Source organism: Aulonocara sp. 'chitande type north' Nkhata Bay, linkage group LG5, assembly GCF_057382095.1.
Source record: "Aulonocara sp. 'chitande type north' Nkhata Bay isolate Kocher_YH1m ecotype deep benthic linkage group LG5, A_spYH_male_GT1.1, whole genome shotgun sequence".
Lineage (NCBI taxonomy): Eukaryota > Metazoa > Chordata > Actinopteri > Cichliformes > Cichlidae > Aulonocara > Aulonocara sp. 'chitande type north' Nkhata Bay.
Window position 1 is genome coordinate 37,390,524 of NC_141348.1, and position 20,402 is coordinate 37,410,925.

Consider the following 20,402-nt stretch of genomic DNA (forward strand, 5'->3'; position numbering starts at 1 on the left):
TTAATTGTTCGACTTCTTCACCAAAAATCAATAATAACATGGTTTCTTACTTGTAAAGTTACATTTATAGGTGTAAAATTTGGCAAATTATAAGAGTAAAGTTATAATAGCAACGACCCAGTGCACAAAAACGATTTTCTGTGTGCTGTTTTCCTGGAGATAAGCCACCTAAGTTGTTTGCACAATGGAAAATAATTTCACCAATATTTTCAACAATAAAAAGAAATTATTCTCAGTTGGGCACTTCCAGAATAAATGTACAGTGGTCTTTAGATCCGAAACTGCAGTTTAGACCAGCGTGTATTTAATATTGAAATTATAATAATTGTTACCGATTTATTTGGTCAGTGAGACGCTCGACTTCATTCTGTACCACATTACCCACAATCCAAGTCCAACAATGATTCTGACGTATACATCTGTCATCAAGCAGACCAATGAAATCGACGCACTCTATATCTCATACAACCTCCGGTACCGCCTCTCTTCCTCTTCCGGATTTTCTAGCGTGACCGACGTTTCGTGTCTATTTAGACTTAAAAGTAAGTCCAACTATCCGTCACATTATAGATGTTAGTTTGTATCTCCTTATGATTTTTTAAGGTGACCCGTGTTTGATGGTTGATTTTATTCGGCTACAAATGTGTCGTTGTTGCCTAAATTACTGTCAATAATGGAGGACTGCTACAGACAAACACTGGGCGCCATGCTGCCTCTGTCGGTCCCAACTGATGTATCCAGCTTACATGGTTCACACCAGCATAGAGGCTGTTACACCATGTGTTCTTGGCACTGAATACAAAGTCGAACAGCGACCTGCATATTTAGTATGGTGATTTTTGTCCGTGTGTAATGTTTAGTATTTTTATTTGTAAAACATCAGCTACACTACAGCTGAACTGCTAAACCTGGGTTCTCCGAACATATTTAAAGACTCAAAGTATAATCTTAAAAACACTAAAGAATCAAAATATTCTTATAGAACTACTAGTAGTTATACACTTCAGTTTTTTGCTTTATGAAAGTGCTCATCGTTGTCCTTAAATAAATTCACCGAGGGTGCGTGCAGGCCCCCTAGTGGCAAACCTGGAGTATTTCTGAGTGTCAGACTACTCGATAAAAATACAATTTAGAAATCACCTTTTCCTGCTTTAAAAAAGAAAGGTGCTAATCTAACGTATTTTGGCCTTCCACTCAAAGGAATATTGCCAAGACTATGATTTATCATATTTTTAACCAGCTAGTACTGCACAAAATACACGTTTGCCGATCATACGGGCAGCAAAAAAACGACATTTCTGTTGAGACATGTAGAAAAGACTTGCTTTAACTATATATGGACTATTCATGTTTGCATGCGTGGTCACCCACTACAGGCCTATTTTGAGAGAAAAGAAATACAGCTAAACTTACACTTTCTGAAATTGTTACCTGTTTATCTTCTAGTAATATAATTAGCAGCATCAATGCTCATTATACTCAAGTTCTCTAATCTCATGATTTCCCCCTTTTAATTACTTAATGTAAAAAATCATCAGGCCATCAAGATTAACTGTAACACAAACCGGAATATTGAGATGCTTTTCGAAATGAAATTTTCCAATTTACATTCGTAACTTGGCACACAGATTCTTCACTTCTGTTTCGTTATCACTACAGAATGCGTTACGTGGCCGCTTACCTCCTGGCTGTTCTCGGTGGAAACGCCAATCCTTCTGCCAAGGACATCAAGTCCATCTTGGACAGCGTGGGAATTGAGGCCGATGATGAACGCTTAAATAAGGTTTGTTGCTAAAACATTGAGCCTTTTCCTCTGAAAATGTGCCGTGGCTGAGTTGTCTCTTCTCTGCAGGTCATTAGTGAGCTCAATGGTAAAGACATCAATGAAGTTGTGAACTCAGGTAAAGGCCCTTCTTTGAAAATAACTGCAGAGGTCAAGATGATATACACTGGAGCTGGCTAACAGTTGTGTATCACTTTTTTCTTCCACAGGCCTCTCTAAGTTAGCCTCCGTACCAGCAGGCGGTGCCGTGGCGGCACCTGCTGCAGCTGCCGCTGGTGGAGGTGCTGGGGCTGCGCCTGCTGCTGGTACGTATATATTTATATATCTGTCATTAAAGAAGAAAATGAAAGCTTCTGCAAGTTTGGATGATAAATTTGTACTAACGCTGTAAAAGTTTAGCTGTGTGGGATCTCAGCGCTGGTAACTACTCTCTGTACTTATCTTTTCATTAAACAACATCTTGTTGTTTGCAGTGGAAGAGAAAAAGGAAGAGAAGAAAGAAGAATCGGAAGAGTCCGACGAAGATATGGGTTTTGGTCTCTTTGATTAATCTGCCTTCTCTGTGTTTAAAAAGCAATAAAAATGTAAAAGGTTTACACAAAATCACCTTTTCTTACTGTCCTTTAATTGATATTTATTTTAAATAACCCTTACCTAATTGTGACTGGGCAAAAGTAATCATTCACAAAGATATTACAGTTTAAGTGTCTGGGGCTTGACGCTAAAGCTTTTGTCTCATGTTAAAAATAGACAAGACTAGGAAACCAGTCATCATTAGGCAAACCAGACCTTCCGTGTGGTCTGTCTGTCGTATTGTTGGTAAGATAATTGAAACCACATAATGGTATGAGCAGTGAGGGACAGTCCATGAACCAGACCAGACCAAAATAATAAAAAAACAAGATTGAAACTGGTGTGTTTAAGGTTTAGGAAACACATAAATGACCTGTAACAACAATTCAGTCACAAGGAGAAAAAAAAAACAGTATAGAAATTTGTAAAACGGGTCTTTTGGAACATGGAAAAAAATACCAATAAAGTGTTGATAGTATAAATTGTATAATTATCAATGCAGCCATACAGACACAATGATTCTTAATTTTTAAAATTACTGCAAGACTCATGAGAACAGGATCAACGGGAAGGGGGGAAGAAGTCAATCAGTAGATTGGTAATGTGCTTCAAACAACAGCTAGCATAATGTTCAGTGCTCTCAATAGTTATTTCTCATGGTAAAGACGTTTGATTGCCCAACAAGTTGAATAGTAATGCAGCTGGCATGGATGGACACCTTAGTGACCTGTCATTGATTACCTGTGTGGTTTCCCTGTCACAAGCCAAAACCCTGCAAGGGCATAAATTAGAAGTGAGTCATTAGTCACATCACAATATATCTTTTGCAATTGATTTTTTTAAATTGCATGACAGCATAAATAGTCACTCAGCTGTGACCTGGATTTTTCCACTACCTGCCATCTTCCACAAACTGCTTTTGCCTTACATAAGATACCCGAATTAAGGTCAACGAAGTAAGCAACTTAATCTCTTAATGCTGCCTTTGAAATGACTAACTACGGTACTCAAAGAATTAACGCTGATGTGTGGGCTTACTTTGCTTCAAGTTTCACTAAATCAGATCTCAGTGGTTCATGTCATACACAACACTCATAACTGTGTTGTGTTCATCATGCAGTTCCATTTGTCTTTTTCTCGTTTTTTTTGTAGAGCACAGCACAAAATCACACGTGTTCATTATTTTTAGTAGGATACTGAGGCAGTCATAGTACTTCATAATAATTATATTGACTGTTGATTTCCATTTAATATTTGCTTATTCCAAATATATTAAAGTCTATCAAATGTATACAGATTCTTTATACACTTTGAATTGTCAATGTAAAGCTTTTTTTATTTATTGCAAAGCTGATGAAAACATACTTTATTTATAATTGCAGTAGTTTTAACAAGTCTGTTTTATTGTCAGGGTTGTACAGCTTTTAAAATATGTTGTTATATGTTAGTTGTAAAACACAAAGGTGTGGCTGACCCAAGGTCTTTTTATTGCTTCAGCTTGCATTCATCTGTTAGAACAGAGTTTCTAAGTTTTTGTCAACCTGCAGCTGCATACATTGTATGGACAAAAGTAGCGAGCCACTTGCACATTATACCTACACGAGCAACTCCCGTTACAGTACTATGCTGGAATTCGGTGAGCTCTTATTTCCACAGAAGTTTGGAAAGGTCTACCACATGGCTAGGAGCCTGATTTTATATAGCCATGGCAATGGGATTGAAAACACCTGAATTCAAAGGTTAAGAGGTGTGGCCCATGTATGTCAGAAGCTGATGGCTTTATTTCTTGAAGCCTGCTTCCTAACAGGTATAAACAGAGATCTCTAGCCTCTCCTAAACAGGTTTGAGCAGGTATGTAATAGCCTAAGGCTGATGTTTGATTTGTTCTATTAGCTTCATTTTTCTGTTTCTCAGGTGGTGGAAGGATAATGAATTTTTTTTAATACTCTTCACAATAATTATTTTTCCAACAAATTAAGGGAGATGCAAGTCTTAATTTTTGCTGTTTTTATTGTCAAGTTGATCTTAAATTAAGCCAGCCTTTAGATATACATCAATTCTCAATGGAAAAAAATATAAACATCTTTTTAGTATTTAATATGAATGCCAGCATTCATGAAAAACAAACATCAGTCACATTTTAGAATACCAAAATATTCAAGAACCTTGCACCAAGTTGTTTAGCTTATACATAAAAAATTGCACTGATCTTTCACATTTTTACAAATTCATATACACAACTCAACCTAGCAAAGTGTCACAGTTTTTTAGTTTTGTGAAGCCAGCTGTGTTTGTTAGTAGTTTACTTATATCTCAGTTGAACCTTAATGTGAAAGACAACACTCATGCACTCAAACAACATCCAAACAGTTTTCTCAGCAGTCGTTCTGTTGCGAATTTATAGTTTAACACGCACTCAAAAACAATATTAAGAAAACATAACATAGATTACAGCATGTGTCTCTTTGCAGGCTTAAAGCATTTCTTAGCTAGCCCCTTTGTAAAAAGGAACTCAGGTGTGCAATGCATCCTTAACCACATCTACAGTGCTAAGAGGGGTTGTCAAAATTTAATGTGCAGCTATGTTTCTGCTTGGCTGCTTCTCAGTCATCACTGTCAGACCATGGATGATCTGTGCATGCCTGTAAGAGAACATAAGAGTTTAAATAAAACAAACTTTTTCAATGTCATTTTTAAAAATAAACAATATCGTACGCTATATTTAGCATCTTTTTTAGGGATATACATTCAAATATTGAAGCAAGGGAACATTTGCATTCCCATTTTAATCAATAATTAACTGATAACATCGTTTCATTATTATGAGAACAACACATGAAAGCTGTTTCTTTCTAATGTTTACTCTCTTTGCTTTATCCCTCTCCATTTCATCTGATCCTTACCTGTCTGTATTCAAATCGGTCCTGTAGATAACGGTTTCCCAGACCAGTAATGTGGCCTACATTCTGTTTGGAGAGTCCGGCTATCCTGGCCGTGAAGTCAAGTGTGAAAGCCAGTTTGACCAGCTCAGGTGCTGTTGGTAAGACAGTTGGAGGTTTTTGGGTCGATGAACCTTCTTTCTCAACATATGCATCAGCAAGCTTTTGGAAGGAAGAGTATGTCATCTGCTGAAAGAAGTAGCTCAGGGTGGGGTTATCTTTCATCTGTAAGACATAAGGAGAAGAGGAGGTCTGTTAATACAATCTGCTTTTGATTTACTAAAATAAACGTGAAGTCAACAGCTACTGAACAGTTATACAAAATGGGATAAAAAGCTAATTACAATTTAATAGAGTGCAAGGCTATCTTATCAGGAAGCCTAAATAATCATTAGCTGTAGCTGAGAGAACAGAAAGCTTTTAGTCTGATTCATGATGGGTCCAACTAATGATCATTTACATTATTGATTAGCAACCCATTTATTTTCTCTTTGTACTGATTGTTTGGTCTATAAAATGTCAGAAAATTAAAAATGCTCATAGCTCAAATGTGGATAATATCTCTAAAGGCCATATTTACATGTGCAAATGTTTTTGAAATATACCAAAAACAATTTATGATCCAATAATACAAAGAAAAGCAGCAAATCCTCAGACTTATGAAGCTGTCGTCATGAAATCTTTAGTATTTATGCCTGATCACATTTCTAAATAGTTTGTATTGCCAAATGCAGCCATACTTATTTAATGTGTGAACCTGTTGTATGAAAAAACAAAAAACTAACTGTAGTTTCAAAACACGCTGACATGCTGCTAAGTAGAACTTTGCATATTTAACTTTACACCTCTTCCTGTTCTCATGTAGGCCTCGTTTACTACTATTCTTATTGTAAAAACAGAAAACATGCAGGAGTAAATGCCCATGACAAATTCACAAAAACCCATTAAGTATTGCAGACAAACACAGGAACTTGAACATGAATTTGTGAAGGAGTTTGTACTTTTTCACTGGAGTTGGTAATGGTTATCTTTATAATAATTTGAGATTTATTAGTTAGCTTTTGTTTTCTGTTAAAACACATTTTATCTGTGTAATTAAAAACAATTTAAATTCAAGGCATTATATACAGGCCGACTATTTCACATAAAGTATTTCAATATTTGTAATTTTCCAAGACTGACAGTTAATACCAACCTTGACATCTATGGCATCACCCTGTTCCTTCATCAGAGCAATGATCCTGTTAATTACTTCCTCTGAGACCAAACAGAAAGATGAAGTGTAATTAATGCTCTGAGCAGTTCACAACATTGTTCACACCACAGTCTGCTACATGTAACAATGTGGGTTTAAGTGTATGGTATAGTTACATTTTCAGCACAAACTTTCCATTTGGTTTAGGAGTTGTTTTACTTTTCTTTCATCAAATTTGTTGCCAATACTGAAGTATTTTCAGACTGACATGTACATGACTTAAATTTAGAGAACTAAACAGTTTCTTACCATCTGAAAGTGGTGCAACCTCTTCTTTTTCTTTGACCTCATGGACAATTTTTTCCAGTTCCTCTGACACCTTCTCATAATAAGAGTATGTTGGTGTTACACTGACAACAGCTGCAAAATGAAGATTTGGTTATTTTTAAATGTGTATTTTTTTGTATTCCAGTGATTTGGCTTACTATAAAAATGTAAAAAATAACATTGATTATTAACTAAGGTCAGTTCTCCCACAGACATACCTTCAACTCCAGTGATGTCAGCAGGTTTGTTTGGTTTTGTCAGAGATGGCTGCCTTTTTGAGAATCTTCTTCTTAGGGACTTTTTTCTTGTTGACTTCTTTGGTAAAGTGACTGGTGTAATGGGCAAGCAGTTAGTTACTGTCTCAGAGGACTTGGACTTGTCTGGTGGACTGTCCTGCTCATCGTCTTTATCCTCATTGTCCTTCCGGGTGAAAAAGCCAATTATATTTTTCCAAAATGAGGTTTTCTTGATCTTCTTTGATTTTTTTGTCGGTTTCTCTGGTTCTTCGGGACATTTCTCGGTTTGGTTTGGTACATGTTCGACCGGAGAGAACGTATCAATTTCTTTGCCATCCACATTCTCAAGTGAAGGGGCCAAGTGAAGGGAGGGGTCGCTGGAATGATGTCTTTGTCTTTTTGGCACTGTCACCCATTTTTCTTTCCTCCCAGCCACTTTAAGCCCATGAGTGCCATCATTTAGGCTGAGGCTACGTTTTACGTATACCTCCAGGAGACGGACTGTATCCTTGGGAGGCACGGAAATCAACTGGCTGTGTGGAGGCCTTTGTTTTTCTTTCTCTGTTTCCATATTGGACTCTGAAAGGTGAAACACAACACCACATATACAACACATCCTTAACACTTTTGAAGGATACGATTTCAATCCAAATGACCTGACAATGGATGGTATCATCTTCTTAATTGTAACAAACAAAACAAAACTGAACAATACTGAGAAAAATGTAAACATTTGTAACAATTTTAGACCTTCAAATTAATAAATGTAGCAAGAAAGTAGTCGGCACAATAATCATTAATTTCAACTAAGATGGCAAATATTTTTTTTAGTCTGTTGTTAAATTGGAATAAATAATAGTAGGTAGCTCCATATAACCCGTATGGAGATATTTAACTTCCCTTATCTGAACAACAGCACAACCGAAAGCTAAACAGAAAAACAAATACGAATCTGGGACTTTCTGAAAACAGGTTGCTATTAAGTGTTCGTTAAATGTTTTACTTTAAACTACAAGCGGTAAAATTGTAGAGGCGGATTATACCATTAACAAGTTGGAGGAAGAAGAAAGACTGCAAAACAACAAGAAACGCATTAGTACCATTAGCAGTAGGCCAAAATGTAGACTCACCTTCACACACCGCAAATATCTTAAATCTGTGCAAGGATCTGTGCAAGTCTGGCTACCACCACTCACGGTTCTTTTTAAAAAGTTATATGCTCCAAAGTCCGGCTGCCTGCTCAAAAACCCTCCTCCTAACTCCTTCGCAGAGTGGGCGGGAAGCTGGGAAAACACCACCTGTCTTCCTGCTTGCATTCGTGTCCAAAGTAGACGTCAGACTCAACGCGTGTTTACAGTTTCACCCTCGCCCTCGGTTCTGCTGTAAAACAATATATCCACCGGGTGCTTTGGCCGATTTTTACAGGAAGACATTTTGCTTCCTTTCAGCGGCTGCATTTAGAGGAAGCAGTACAAAACACGACGTTTTTTAAAATGACGTAATCATAGTGATTGTTTTTGGTTATATTTAGGTCATTCAACCACTCTTGCGCGTGTTTTTCTTGATTTGTGATAATATGTGGCTGTCTCTTTATGTATTCTAATACAGATGTCTTGGAAAAGTAATCACGAAACTACTTGTATTATAATAATGATATTATTATTATGATTAGCAATAGTAGTAGTAGAGTAATAACATTGTTCTCATTTATTTTCCATTATGTCTTTAGTCCTGTGGTGGGATTCGTTTCCAAGGAAACTACTTAACTAACAATCTTAACTGTACTGTTTACTTTCCACTCACTTTTTAAAGAATATATTACAAATGTTCCAGAATTTATTTTTTGTTGTTATAGTTTAAAACCGAGCACCTCTAACATTTCACTTGGATTGCACCATTTGCTTTAATTTACTTTCATTAAAACCTTTATTCCCAAAAACTGACTGGATGCTCTTGTGACAACATATGATAACACAGTTCCCAGGATTTTGTAATCACAACTTTTCCCTTGCAGTTTTCCAAGCATAGAGCACTGTTATGCATTGCGGTGAAGTATTTCCAGGAAGTGGTTGTGATCAGACAAACTATTTTTGTTTAATTGTAAAACATGCCTATCCCTTATTTATGTGCTTACTTATCAACAGTCTTTCTGTCTGCAGCTGACTCTTATCAGTACTCTGTTATCTGGCTGATTTACTGGAAGTCCATAGAAGGTGCAACGTTAAGGCATGTTAGTGGCAGATACACAACAGGAGACAGTAGTTTAATAATCTTTCAGTGATTAATTGCCCCATAGATTCCTTCATTTGATCTTATAATAGAAGAAAAGGTTTCAAACCACATAATATATCAATTTAATTTGTGCAAGTTTTTGAGTTTCTCTATACTGAAGCATAGTCCATTCTGTGTCCTACAACAATCACATACCTGTGCTTTACTGGTATGGTGGTCTAGGTTATAGAGCTCAGTTTCTGTTGAAAGTAATTTAGAGAGTTGTTATTTAACTTTATGGTAATTTTGCAGGCTGCTGATAACCTTACTGAATTTTCTCTTTGTATAGGCGGCTAAAGATTAACAGAATCCCAAACTGGAGCCTCTCATGCCGGTAAGCTACATCATGTTTTATGAGCCTTTAGTTCATCAGTGTGTTATTACATAATCTGAACAACAGGAAACAAATTCACACAAAAGTTATGGATACCATTGTGGTACATAGAGTCACCATGTGCATGAATGTCATGGCAATTTTGCAGGTTGTTCTTTGTCCAGGGTGGAATGATTGATACATTTATACAGTTTGTAGTACCAAAGTGAAGCCACTGGGTGTCCCTCTTAAAACATGTTCTGGAGGCTTTCACTGTCAAACAAGCATTTACATTATTTCCCTGCAGGCCATAAGCCATAGAGTAGTTTACTTTTCTTATAAGTATTTAATCTCAATACACATATGTAAGTATGTATTTTTGTATTCATACATTTCATGCTATTCCATGCTGCAGCACAAATTTAGTCACAAATAGTATGCTTGACTATACTATATTTATTTGATGCTGTTTTCACTTGTTACCTTTACAGATTAAGGTTTGTTTTTTGTTTTGTTTTCTTTAATGATAAATTTGACTATATTTTTGCATTCAAAAATATGGTAAGCCTACATAATTTGTTGTTCCACAGTATACAAAATAGTTTCACTTTTGGTATCCACATGTTTGCGTAACATTTTCAGTTCCACAGAACTGTGCCTTTATGATTGCATCATTTCCAGTAATTTTTCACAAACAGATCCCTAACCTGACTTTATGAAAAACCTTGGCTGTTGCAGATGTGCAAAGCACCTTGTGGTCTTCAAGGCAATGCATTACTGTCTGGCCCCACATGATACTTCAGGTCACCTTTTTCATTTTTCATGGGTCTTAAGCTGGACAAATGTGAGACTCACATTTCGTCCCACAAGATCTGGTCATTGACCTCCAGGGCTGACGCAGTGCAGCGGAGCAGCCACAGCGCGTTTACCTGCTGTAAATCTTTATCTGTTTGAATAATTACTCATCCTCTGTCTAGGGACTCTCCAGTCTTAAAATGATAGATGAGTATTACCCAGGTAATGCAGAGCTGTGCTAACAAAACACATATAAACAGATACTAGGGCATACAGTGATTACATTAATGTCTCTAGCCAATAATACTGCTGTACAATACACCCTAGAGGCTTTTTGATTAAATGGTGTAATAGCGTATATGATGCATTGAAAGCTAGCCACCAGAAAATGAAACTGAGTTATGTAAGTTCATCATCATGTCATTTAACAACTTAAGAGGTTTCTGAAACAAAGTCCTTATACTTTTAATGCTGAATCAGAAAGGAAATACAAGCAGGAATCTGTTAATGTGTAACATAGTTTCACATTTATTGTAGATGTTAAAGAGGAAGGAAATCCAGTTCACTTAAGACATAAATCTAAGCAGTGCATCCAATTTTACTGCAAAGCTCAGTGATCTTAACAGTTGGAGACTACAGATTTTAGTAAATAAGAATAAAATAGAAACAAATAATTTATTTGTTTTTATATATGTTATTCAGTAGAGCAGTATATTTTGCATAAACCGCCATGTTCATGAAAATGGCCACTTGAGGCTAACTGTCAGCCCAAAGCTAGCACATCTACAGGATGGCATAATAATAATGGATTGGATTTATATAGCGCTTTTCAAGGCACCCAAAGTGCTTTACAATGCCACTATTCATTCACTCTCGCATTCACACACTGGCAAGCTACGGTTGTAGCCACAGCTGCCCTGGGGCAGACTGACAGAAGCAAGGCTGCCATATCGCGCCATTGGACCCTCTGGCCAACACCAGTAGGCGGTAGGGTAAAGTATCTTGCCCAAGGACACAACGACCAGGACAGAGAGCCCGGGGATCGAACCGGCGACCTTCCGGTTACAGATACGCTACCCAACCCCCTGAGCCACGGTCAACTAACAACAATTTAGTTGCTATTGCTAATTTTCCTCATCCTTGAAATTGTTTTTAAAAACACATCTATTTAAATTAAAGTGGACCTAATCTGCCCATTTCTGCCTCAATATTTTTTTAATTCTTGGACTCCACTAAAGTAGTTTTTGCATAACTTAGAGGTCAAGCTAATTCTTAGTAATCTGCTTTTTATACTGTAAGATGCTTGAAACAGCTGTTTAAGCTCCTTTGCCTTTAGGACATTTTTCCTTGAAATCAGCTTTCTTTTGATTGGCTAACCCTTACAGACTGACAGTTTAAACACCAGGTGGTTGGGCTTAAGTCTAGGATTATTTTATTTTAAAAAGTGTAAACCGCATGTATGTGTAAACTTCACTCTATTCCTTTTGGAGAATGTGAAAAAATCCTTGGTATATAGAGATATCCACAACACCTTGTTGTGTTTTGCCTTGGTTTTTGTTTATAATTTATTGTAGTTATATAATGTAGTTATATTTATATTTTTGAAATGAACTAGTCAATTAACAAAAATGAATAATCAGCAGAGATCTGTGTCTACATGTTAAATCTATACAGTCTAAAGCTAGTTTTATACTTTCCGTGTCCCAGAGTCCAAGGGGGTCCACTTGGGTTCCAGTGACGTAAATTTCTTCAACGGACGGTGAATGGAAGGGTCCGTGGATAATTTACCTTACAATGCACCAACTACGCATGCACTGAGCTATCCGTGACTGTGTCCGTCACTAACTATAATCCAGGCTTAAAGTCCGTTGGGGTATGTTTTGTTTCTGGGTGTCTTAAAATTCTCATTTGCAAACATGTCTGTCTCTGATATTGTCTTGTGTCACAGACTTTAGACTTACATTAGTCACATTACAACGCCCCAGCTGGTGGACTTCAAAGAAGTATTGTAGGGATGACTACTTGGTTGCGGTGTTCCTAATTGCTATTTTTTAACGTCAACATTAAACTTGCTAATGTTAACGTAAAAAATTAGTTAGCTCCAACTCACCTAAATATGGTCTCTTCATAACATGGTGTCATAAAACCCAGATGGTTTTCGCCAAATGCCAAACTTTGAGGATTCAGAAAGTACCAGAAATAACGTCACTTTTATATAAGAGAGGGTTGCTAAGTCTTGCTAAGAAGGAATTGTTTGGGTTATGTTAAATGATATCTGATCTTTACCTTATGATATTAAGTAACATTTACTATGATCCTTTCATTGTTTTAATTTTTTTATGACATTTATTGACAATCAGAAACATAAAATATCATCAGCCTTATCCAAATAAGGAGGACTGAGATATGAGGTTCTTTAATTATTACCTAGAAGTTGATTCATGCGTGATGATTACATTTTAGATGTAACATAAATGATCTCCGGCATAGGTGAACAAACAAAACAACGGTTGAAAGGACTTCCCAACAAAACCCCATCTGTGGAGCATCGTGTTATCACATAGTGCCAGGATGCCTGATCCCCTCTCCACTGTAAAGAGGTGTACGTCGACCTTTCTGTTCTTCATCCTCGAGTGCTGAGAGAGCAGATGGAGTACCTTGCAAGATTGGTTTGTCCTGTGCCAAACATCTACTGCTCATTTGTTATAAAGCGGCTCTTCTTTGGTTTTGTTTTTCTAAGGTCATCATATTAGTTCTTTAGTTAATAAAAAGGCTATAAGAGTAATGCAGAAGCCGTGTCTAAAAGTCCTCAGTCAGTAAACTCATGGCACAGAATCAATGATTCAAGTAATACCGTAGGTATTAATCAATATTAAAGCTGTGAGGATTGCATTGCCACTCATTGCAGCGCTGCCTTCACACTTTGATCAAAACTCTATAACAACAAGGTCATCAAGCATTGTTTTTACTGGGCTTGTTCCAGCATCCAAGTCACTGGAAGAAACTGGAGACTTTTTAGAGTTTTATTACAAACACAAGCTGCAGAGGTCCAAGTGACTTTGCCCTCAGGAGGGTGTGAACTACAGTACACAGGCTGCTGTCTGTGCAGCTTTGAAATTGGCTTAACGTGTCTGCTGACAAAACAGTAACCCAATCTACTGATATGAGACTCATTGTCTGAGCTTTCATGTGAGACCAGTCCATTGTTTTCTTTTAAAGCAACGAGACAGAGCTTGTCACTAACTTGGAGAGTAAAAGGATAAACAGAGTCATGCAACAGTGATATTTTTAGATCCATTAAGGGGTGCAGTACAGTGTGCTGTGTCACAGTGACTGGACCATCTGCTTTGAATGGATTTCTTGGGGTGAATCTTTTTGTAAGGCAGGATAGATGTGATCTCTTCATTAAACACCCAATGAATTATAAATGATAGCCTCACATTAGCTTTGACCTTGCCAGAGCCACCTGTCTGTTAAATGCTAAAATGCTACCAGACCTTGTCTTTGGGCTATCACTGTACAATCAGTGATCAGTGGGGCAGAATGGTGGCCCGCTGACCTGAGTGTTAACTAGAGACACGGACAGGGCTCCAAACAGATGGTAATAAAACAGTCAGTATGTTTCAGCATGAAAACACTGCAACTACGTTTTTGATGGAGGAAAGACTTAGCACAAAAAATGCATTAGATATATAAAGTCTACACTCATAATACCTTGATATCGTTTACACATACCAACTGAAAATGTTTCCTTCCTGTGACTGTATGGGACAGTAAGACAAGTTAAATAGTCAGTGCCTAGCCTTAGAAGCCAAGATAGATAGTCTTATAAATGATTCATAAGGTCTGCATATTTAATTTGGTGCTTTTGCTTCAGAAACGATCCCAGTCAAAGGCATTGTTAGGCACACAGTATTAGAATTTCTCCATCCAGTGACGAGCTTTGCCAATAGAAAGGAAAAGCTAATCACGTTTCTATTTCACATTTTTGACTCAAAATCCCCCCATTTTTAGATTGCTCTATAATTTGATAATCCCTTTTTGATCTTCACACCTATTTCTGACAGAAATTCTATTCTTTATAGGCTTTTTTTTAGAGAACACACAATGACAAACATCTGCTCCTCCAGTCTTGATATACATCAATATTTAAAACAGCCTGACTTTTTCTGTCTCGTGATGTGACACAGTGTTAGGCATGAGTTTTTATAGAAACCTGAAGATACAGAGAGGGATGCCATCATGATATCAGCAGAGAACCAACAGCGAGTAGGCGTTAATAACAGCTAACATGAGGCGTTAATGAGTATTCATGCCTAAAGCTATACACTGAGACTTACACCTCCATTCATCACCATTATTATTAAACACAGGGGAGAAAAAGATGTTTTAAACATTTAAATTAAAACACAGGTGCATTTCATCCCAGAAAAGAAATTATCTAAGGAAACTTCACACTTTTAGAATACACGTTTAATGAAAGGCACTCTTTGCTGAATAAATAAAACAGCAAATTATGACTTGAACTGTACAATGTTGACACACACAGTAAGAGTCCTTAGATATTAAGTGCTTCATGACATTGTAAAGTGCTGAGTACCCAGGTGACGTTGATGTCACCTTATTGCATTTTAATTACAGGTATTGCTCTTTCCATGGGTGAAAAATACATTTTTTTTTCATCCGCACGTCACGTCATTATTGCATATTGTGAGGTTATTAGAAAGGTACCAACTGTTTTTCAACTATATCCATTTACACTTTAGTACAAGCTGTATTTATATGTTTCATAAACTTACATACAGTACATTTTCAAGGTCAAAATGTGGCATGCATATATAGTACCAATTCAAATAAACTGTGCACATTTATCATTTGTTCTCTTCTTTTCTCAAATCCACTTAAGGTATTGGCTTTTCCCATCACATGGAATACAATGCTCATTACTATTATGGTTAAAATACTACAATGCATTCAGCCACAGTAAATATTCAAAGGTTCATTTGCTGATAACAAGAAGTAAACCTCATTCCAGCACACTATGCCATGCAGTTAAAAATGAGAGAAAGAAGGCAAATGGAGATATGTTCAAATAAGAGTGCAAAGTCAATTTTTTTTTGCCTTTGTCCTTTCTCCAGCTCTCTTAGATACAAACTGAAGACACATGTTCTTTCACATTTTTTTTACACATTTTTTTCCCCTGCCAACAGTGGATGGTGCAAAATTCCAAAAGTGCTTAAGAGATATGTGGAAAAAAGCATTAAGTGCATTGGATTGATGTGTTTTTTAAAGGGTAAATTCACATTACACTTTAGAAGGTGATCCATATATCTAATGTGCATAATTTGGAGCAAAATCCCAAATAATAAAAGAAAAGTTGATTTTAAAAGCTGAAACTTTTTCATGCAACTACTGCATGTACAACATTATACTCTATTATATTAGATTTATATTCTTCAGCCATCTAAAAGATTTATGGCGGACATGCTAATGTGCCAACTGTTTGTCACACAGATATTGTTATGCTGTGTCATATGGAGAAGCGCTGCTTCTCCACAAGAATAGATTTGCTGATAAGTCACTGCGTGTGCTGATGTCCTTTTGCCTGGATACATTCATCTGCCCTTGAAAATCATGCCAAGTCCTCTCAAGATTCTGCTGATTATGATGAAGTATAGACTGACATGGGACTGTGATGTAATATGAGTACTGAATATACTTCCAGTTCTACTGCTGCTCAAAATAATTTTTGATTTGTTTTCTTCCGTCACTTAGTCTGCTAATACAGCCCAGAGGGACATTATACAACTGCCTGTCCCGTCGTTACAGTATTTACTCTAACAATAACATTTTCCAAGATTAAGTATTTGCCTCAAGTACATAATTGCTATGACAGTTTTCTTCAAAGTGCACTGAATGAAAGATAATATGTTATACCTTTCAGTCATTCTCATAAAGGTAACTGACAGTAGTTGTAGTAATTGCACTTTGACACATTCACATGCAGGCAGACAACTTCTGTGAAAACTGTATCGTCAAACATACATCCATAGATTTATCCATAACCCTTTATCTAAGTCAGAGTTGCAGGGTGGCTGGAGCCTATCCTGGTTGCCACAGGACCACACGGTTCTTATTAATACTGTAATTTATCTGCACAAATGCTGCCATGTTTGTTGTATAAAATAGAGAGAAAGATAAACTGATTAGCCAGTGTATCTTATTAATGGATATGTTTGTTTTGTCCATTTGTTTTTCATGCCCTTTATATAAATAAATACTTGAGTTTCTTTATCAGTGCATGCCATTCTTTTCATTCTGCCAGGTGCTGTTACTTTTGTTTAGTGAAAGTGTGCTTCCACACTTATTTGCAGCTGACATTTTCTGGGCAGCCTCTGCTGCTGCATCCATCACCTGTTTCTCCTCCTGCTCAGTCTCACGGTGGTAAAAATAGTTGAAGTTGGACACGATGACAGGGACGGGTAGGGCAATGGTCAGGACACCAGCAATGGCACAGAGAGTGCCGACCATTTTGCCTCCCATGGTGATGGGGCACATGTCGCCGTAACCCACAGTGGTCATCGTCACCACAGCCCACCAGAAGCCATCAGGGATGCTAACAAATTGTGTCTGGGGCTCATCCACTTCTGCAAAGTAGATGGCACTTGAGAATAGGATGACTCCTATAAATAGGAAGAAGATTAGCAGGCCCAGTTCCCTCATGCTGGCTTTCAGGGTCTGCCCCAAAATCTGAAGTCCCTTTGAGTGTCGGGAGAGCTTAAAAATTCTGAAGACTCTCACTAGTCGGATGATTCTTAAGATTGCTAAAGACATGTTCTGACTAGAGTTCATATCGTCATCAGGTGTTGTAGCCAGCTCTGTTCCCAGGGTTACAAAGTAAGGAATAATAGAGACGATGTCGATGATATTCATGATGTTATTGAAGAAATCACTTTTGCTTGGGCACACTACGAAGCGGACACCGAGTTCAAAGCAAAACCAAATTATGCAAATAGTCTCCACTATGAAAAAGGGATCAGTGAAATATGCTAGCAGGTTTTTAGTGGTCTGATGAAGGTTAGCATCTTCTCGGGTGCCATTGATAAATTGGGTTACACCCGGAATAAAGTCATTGTCCTCCCTGAACTCTGGCAGAGTCTCTAGGCAGAATATGAAGATAGAGATGACAATAACAAGGACAGAAACCAGAGCAACAGATTTGGCCGCACTGGAGCTCTCTGGGTATTCAAACAGTAGCCAAAACTGTCGCTGGAGTTCATTGGTGGGCAAAAGAACTTCTGGCTCTTTGATAAACCCTTCATCTTCACGGAACTGCTCCATTGCTTCATGACCCAATTCATAGAAAACAATTTCATTTGCAAATACATCTAAAGGTACATTGGCTGGTCTGCGGATTCTCCCTCCTGACTGATAGTAGTAGAGAATCCCATCAAAAGATGGACGGTTTCTGTCAAAAAAGTACTCGTTTCTCATTGGGTCAAAATAGCTTATCCTCTTCATAGGGTCTCCAAGCAGTGTCTCTGGAAACTTATTCAGGGTGCTGAGCTGGGTCTCAAACATCAGTCCTGAAATATTGATGACAACTTTCTCATCTTTTTCTTCCATGTAGTGCTTTTCAAACAAATCTTCACTCTCGTAATAATCCCTCGGCATCTTACTGAAGACACTGTTGGTGGGAGACTCACTGTTGATCAGGAGCTTTAGATTAGAGATCAAACTGCCACTGCTGGAGTTGGCTTTGGTGGTCAGTGTAAGAGGAGTGGAAGGTGAGAGCCCCTCTGCACCAGACTGATGGCTGCGTCGTCTTCTGTGTGGTGACTGTTGAGGAGAAGTCAAACGCTGGGTTAAAAGGTTCTGATCAGCGGCCTCTGATGTAGGTGAGGTTGGGTACCCAGAATCACTTGGGTCTCCCAGGTTGATGCCAACATCATCCATGTTCTCAAAATTAACTAGTGGCACCTCCATTGCCTGTCTTGTCACTAGCCACAGCTCTGTCTATCAACGTTTTTTTGTAGACAGAGGAGACACCACAGCCAGTGCCACACGGAAGATCCTGGCAGGGGCTCCCTCCTCCTGGTTATCATTCAGGCAGCTGTACACTACTTTTTGGGTTCAGACCTCTGTGTAATCTGTGAAATAGGGGTGGGAAAAAGGAATGTTGTGAAATTGGACAAATGCTGCAATACACCTCTGTCAGCTCCTGTTTAGATAAGCAGAGTGCCAGCCATCTGATACTTTGCTTGTGCAGTTATCCCCCCCCACCACCCCCCAAATTCTCTCCGATAACCTAAACGAAAACACAAACTCGGCAAATTCGGCCCTAAAAATGCTTACATGGAGTATGGATGGTATTATTGCTGATATGTATGGCAAAGCTGTTTCATTATAGAAAAACATCTGAACTTTCATTTATGACTGAAAACAGAGATTCATCAAAACCAAAGCACATTTATTTTGTCTCAGTATCTAAATGTTTGTCTGTAAGTACCTAACTAGTGACTTGTTTAATCCATCCAGACGCTGTTCAGCCTCAGGATAGTCTATCAGCATCACATTTACCTTATCTCTAAGAGGCTGTTTATCATTCTGTTTGTCTGGTTTGGACAGGTAACCAAATCCTGACACACGCTCGAAGGCTGCAACCTCTGTGTCCACTAGACACCAAGGGCCCTGACAGACTTGGGACTCAGTTTCCACTTGCAATGTAGCAGATAATGTAACAGTCTGTTCTTATGTAAGAATATTATATAGAGGTTATGCAAACAACTGAAATGGTATATTGATATATGTTTGGAAAGGAGTTACTGAGCCCAATAAAAAAAACGGACAAAAAAGTGCATTTTGGACAGAGTTCTTGGATCTCAGACATTTGAATCAATTATTATAATGATTTTTTTTGCTGCAGAAACCTTAAAATTGAGTTAACTCAGCATTATCTCACACCAAGATGATACTGAAAGACACAACAAATGATATTACCTTAACAAGGTCTGAACATCAAAGCGCTCCCAAATCACGTCCAAATTTTCAATTAAAAAGTTAAAAGTTTAAATCCAGCTGTGTGCAGATGCCTGTACCACTCACCCATGTCCCCGCTCTGCAGAAGTTATTGTGTCCTCTCTAATCCTGCCTGGCAGCTCCGCTCTGCTCCCCTTCACTCCCTTCACTCTCCCTTATCCAGACTCACAATCAAGAGTGTCTCAAGCTCTATTAAAGCTCCCACTGGGTAATTTAACACCGAATACGAAACCAGAGATGCCAGAGGTACCCACACATACTCACAAACGTACACAGTCGCACACACGCAAACACAGACAAACTAAAACACACGTAAAGCGAACTCACTGTACTTTAAATGTGGGGGTCACCTGGCTTTGTTCTCCCTCCTCCCTCCTCCACCACTGGAGATAGGTAAGCTCTGTGATAGGAGATTTACTCCGCAGGAGCCAATCGCTGTTTGATGAGGCAAAGGGAGTGTGGGACCCCCTCTTTTCCGCCTTTCCTGCAGAGTAAGCACCCACATACAGGATCATCCAACCCACCCTCACCTTGGGATTTAACCATATTTTTTCCCTGTTACAATACTTGCCATTACCCTTATTACCCTAAGCAGAAGAACACATCATCCTAGGGGCTTCACCTCCCTTTTATTTACACATGTACACAGATGTGAACTGTTACTTCACCTGCCATTGACAAAACTGTCACAACTGTTTTCTAAATCTTAACAGAAATCTGCTTTTTACAATGGCTCTGCAAACATGTGATGCAAATCTATAACGTGCTAATTCTAGTGTGTGAAAAATATGAATTACAACACATATTTTAGTGAATTCTATTGATAAATGGTTGAACTTTTCACAGGGGTTTAGTATATTCTGATTGTGCTCTCCCCTTGAGGTGTGAAGACTTAAATACCTCTGCACCTTCTGCAACTGAGATTTTGTCA

General features: G+C 38.0%; 3 protein-coding genes across 4 annotated transcripts; 1 reads left to right on the forward strand and 2 right to left on the reverse strand.

Annotated features, from left to right (window-relative positions):
- Positions 1-404: 404 nt before the first annotated feature.
- On the forward strand, positions 405-2,386 carry rplp2a (ribosomal protein, large P2a). Its single transcript, XM_086293376.1, has 5 exons — positions 405-542; positions 1,660-1,783; positions 1,853-1,901; positions 1,993-2,088; positions 2,257-2,386. The coding sequence occupies exons 2-5, from the start codon at positions 1,661-1,663 to the stop codon at positions 2,331-2,333; spliced, it is 345 nt and encodes a 114-aa protein (XP_086149502.1). The 5' UTR covers positions 405-542; position 1,660; the 3' UTR covers positions 2,334-2,386.
- A 1,945-nt stretch (positions 2,387-4,331) lies between these two features.
- On the reverse strand, positions 4,332-8,789 carry LOC147331210 (uncharacterized). 2 transcript variants are annotated; one of them, XM_086293374.1, is made up of 6 exons: positions 8,184-8,788; positions 7,036-7,632; positions 6,800-6,910; positions 6,491-6,552; positions 5,260-5,520; positions 4,333-4,998 (listed from the first exon to the last, which is right to left on the reverse strand). In XM_086293374.1, exons 2-6 carry the CDS (start codon positions 7,622-7,624, stop codon positions 4,960-4,962), a joined length of 1,062 nt encoding a protein of 353 aa, XP_086149500.1. In that variant the 5' UTR covers positions 7,625-7,632; positions 8,184-8,788; the 3' UTR covers positions 4,333-4,959. The 2 variants fall into 2 exon arrangements, with proteins under 2 accessions (XP_086149499.1, XP_086149500.1); XM_086293373.1 differs by having other exon boundaries at positions 4,332-4,998; positions 7,036-8,789.
- A 6,104-nt stretch (positions 8,790-14,893) lies between these two features.
- Positions 14,894-20,020, reverse strand: LOC147331211 (potassium voltage-gated channel subfamily A member 10). The gene is made up of 2 exons (XM_086293377.1): positions 19,538-20,020; positions 14,894-18,582 (listed from the first exon to the last, which is right to left on the reverse strand). Exon 2 carries the CDS (start codon positions 18,416-18,418, stop codon positions 16,727-16,729), a length of 1,692 nt encoding a protein of 563 aa, XP_086149503.1. The 5' UTR covers positions 18,419-18,582; positions 19,538-20,020; the 3' UTR covers positions 14,894-16,726.
- Positions 20,021-20,402: the final 382 nt, after the last annotated feature.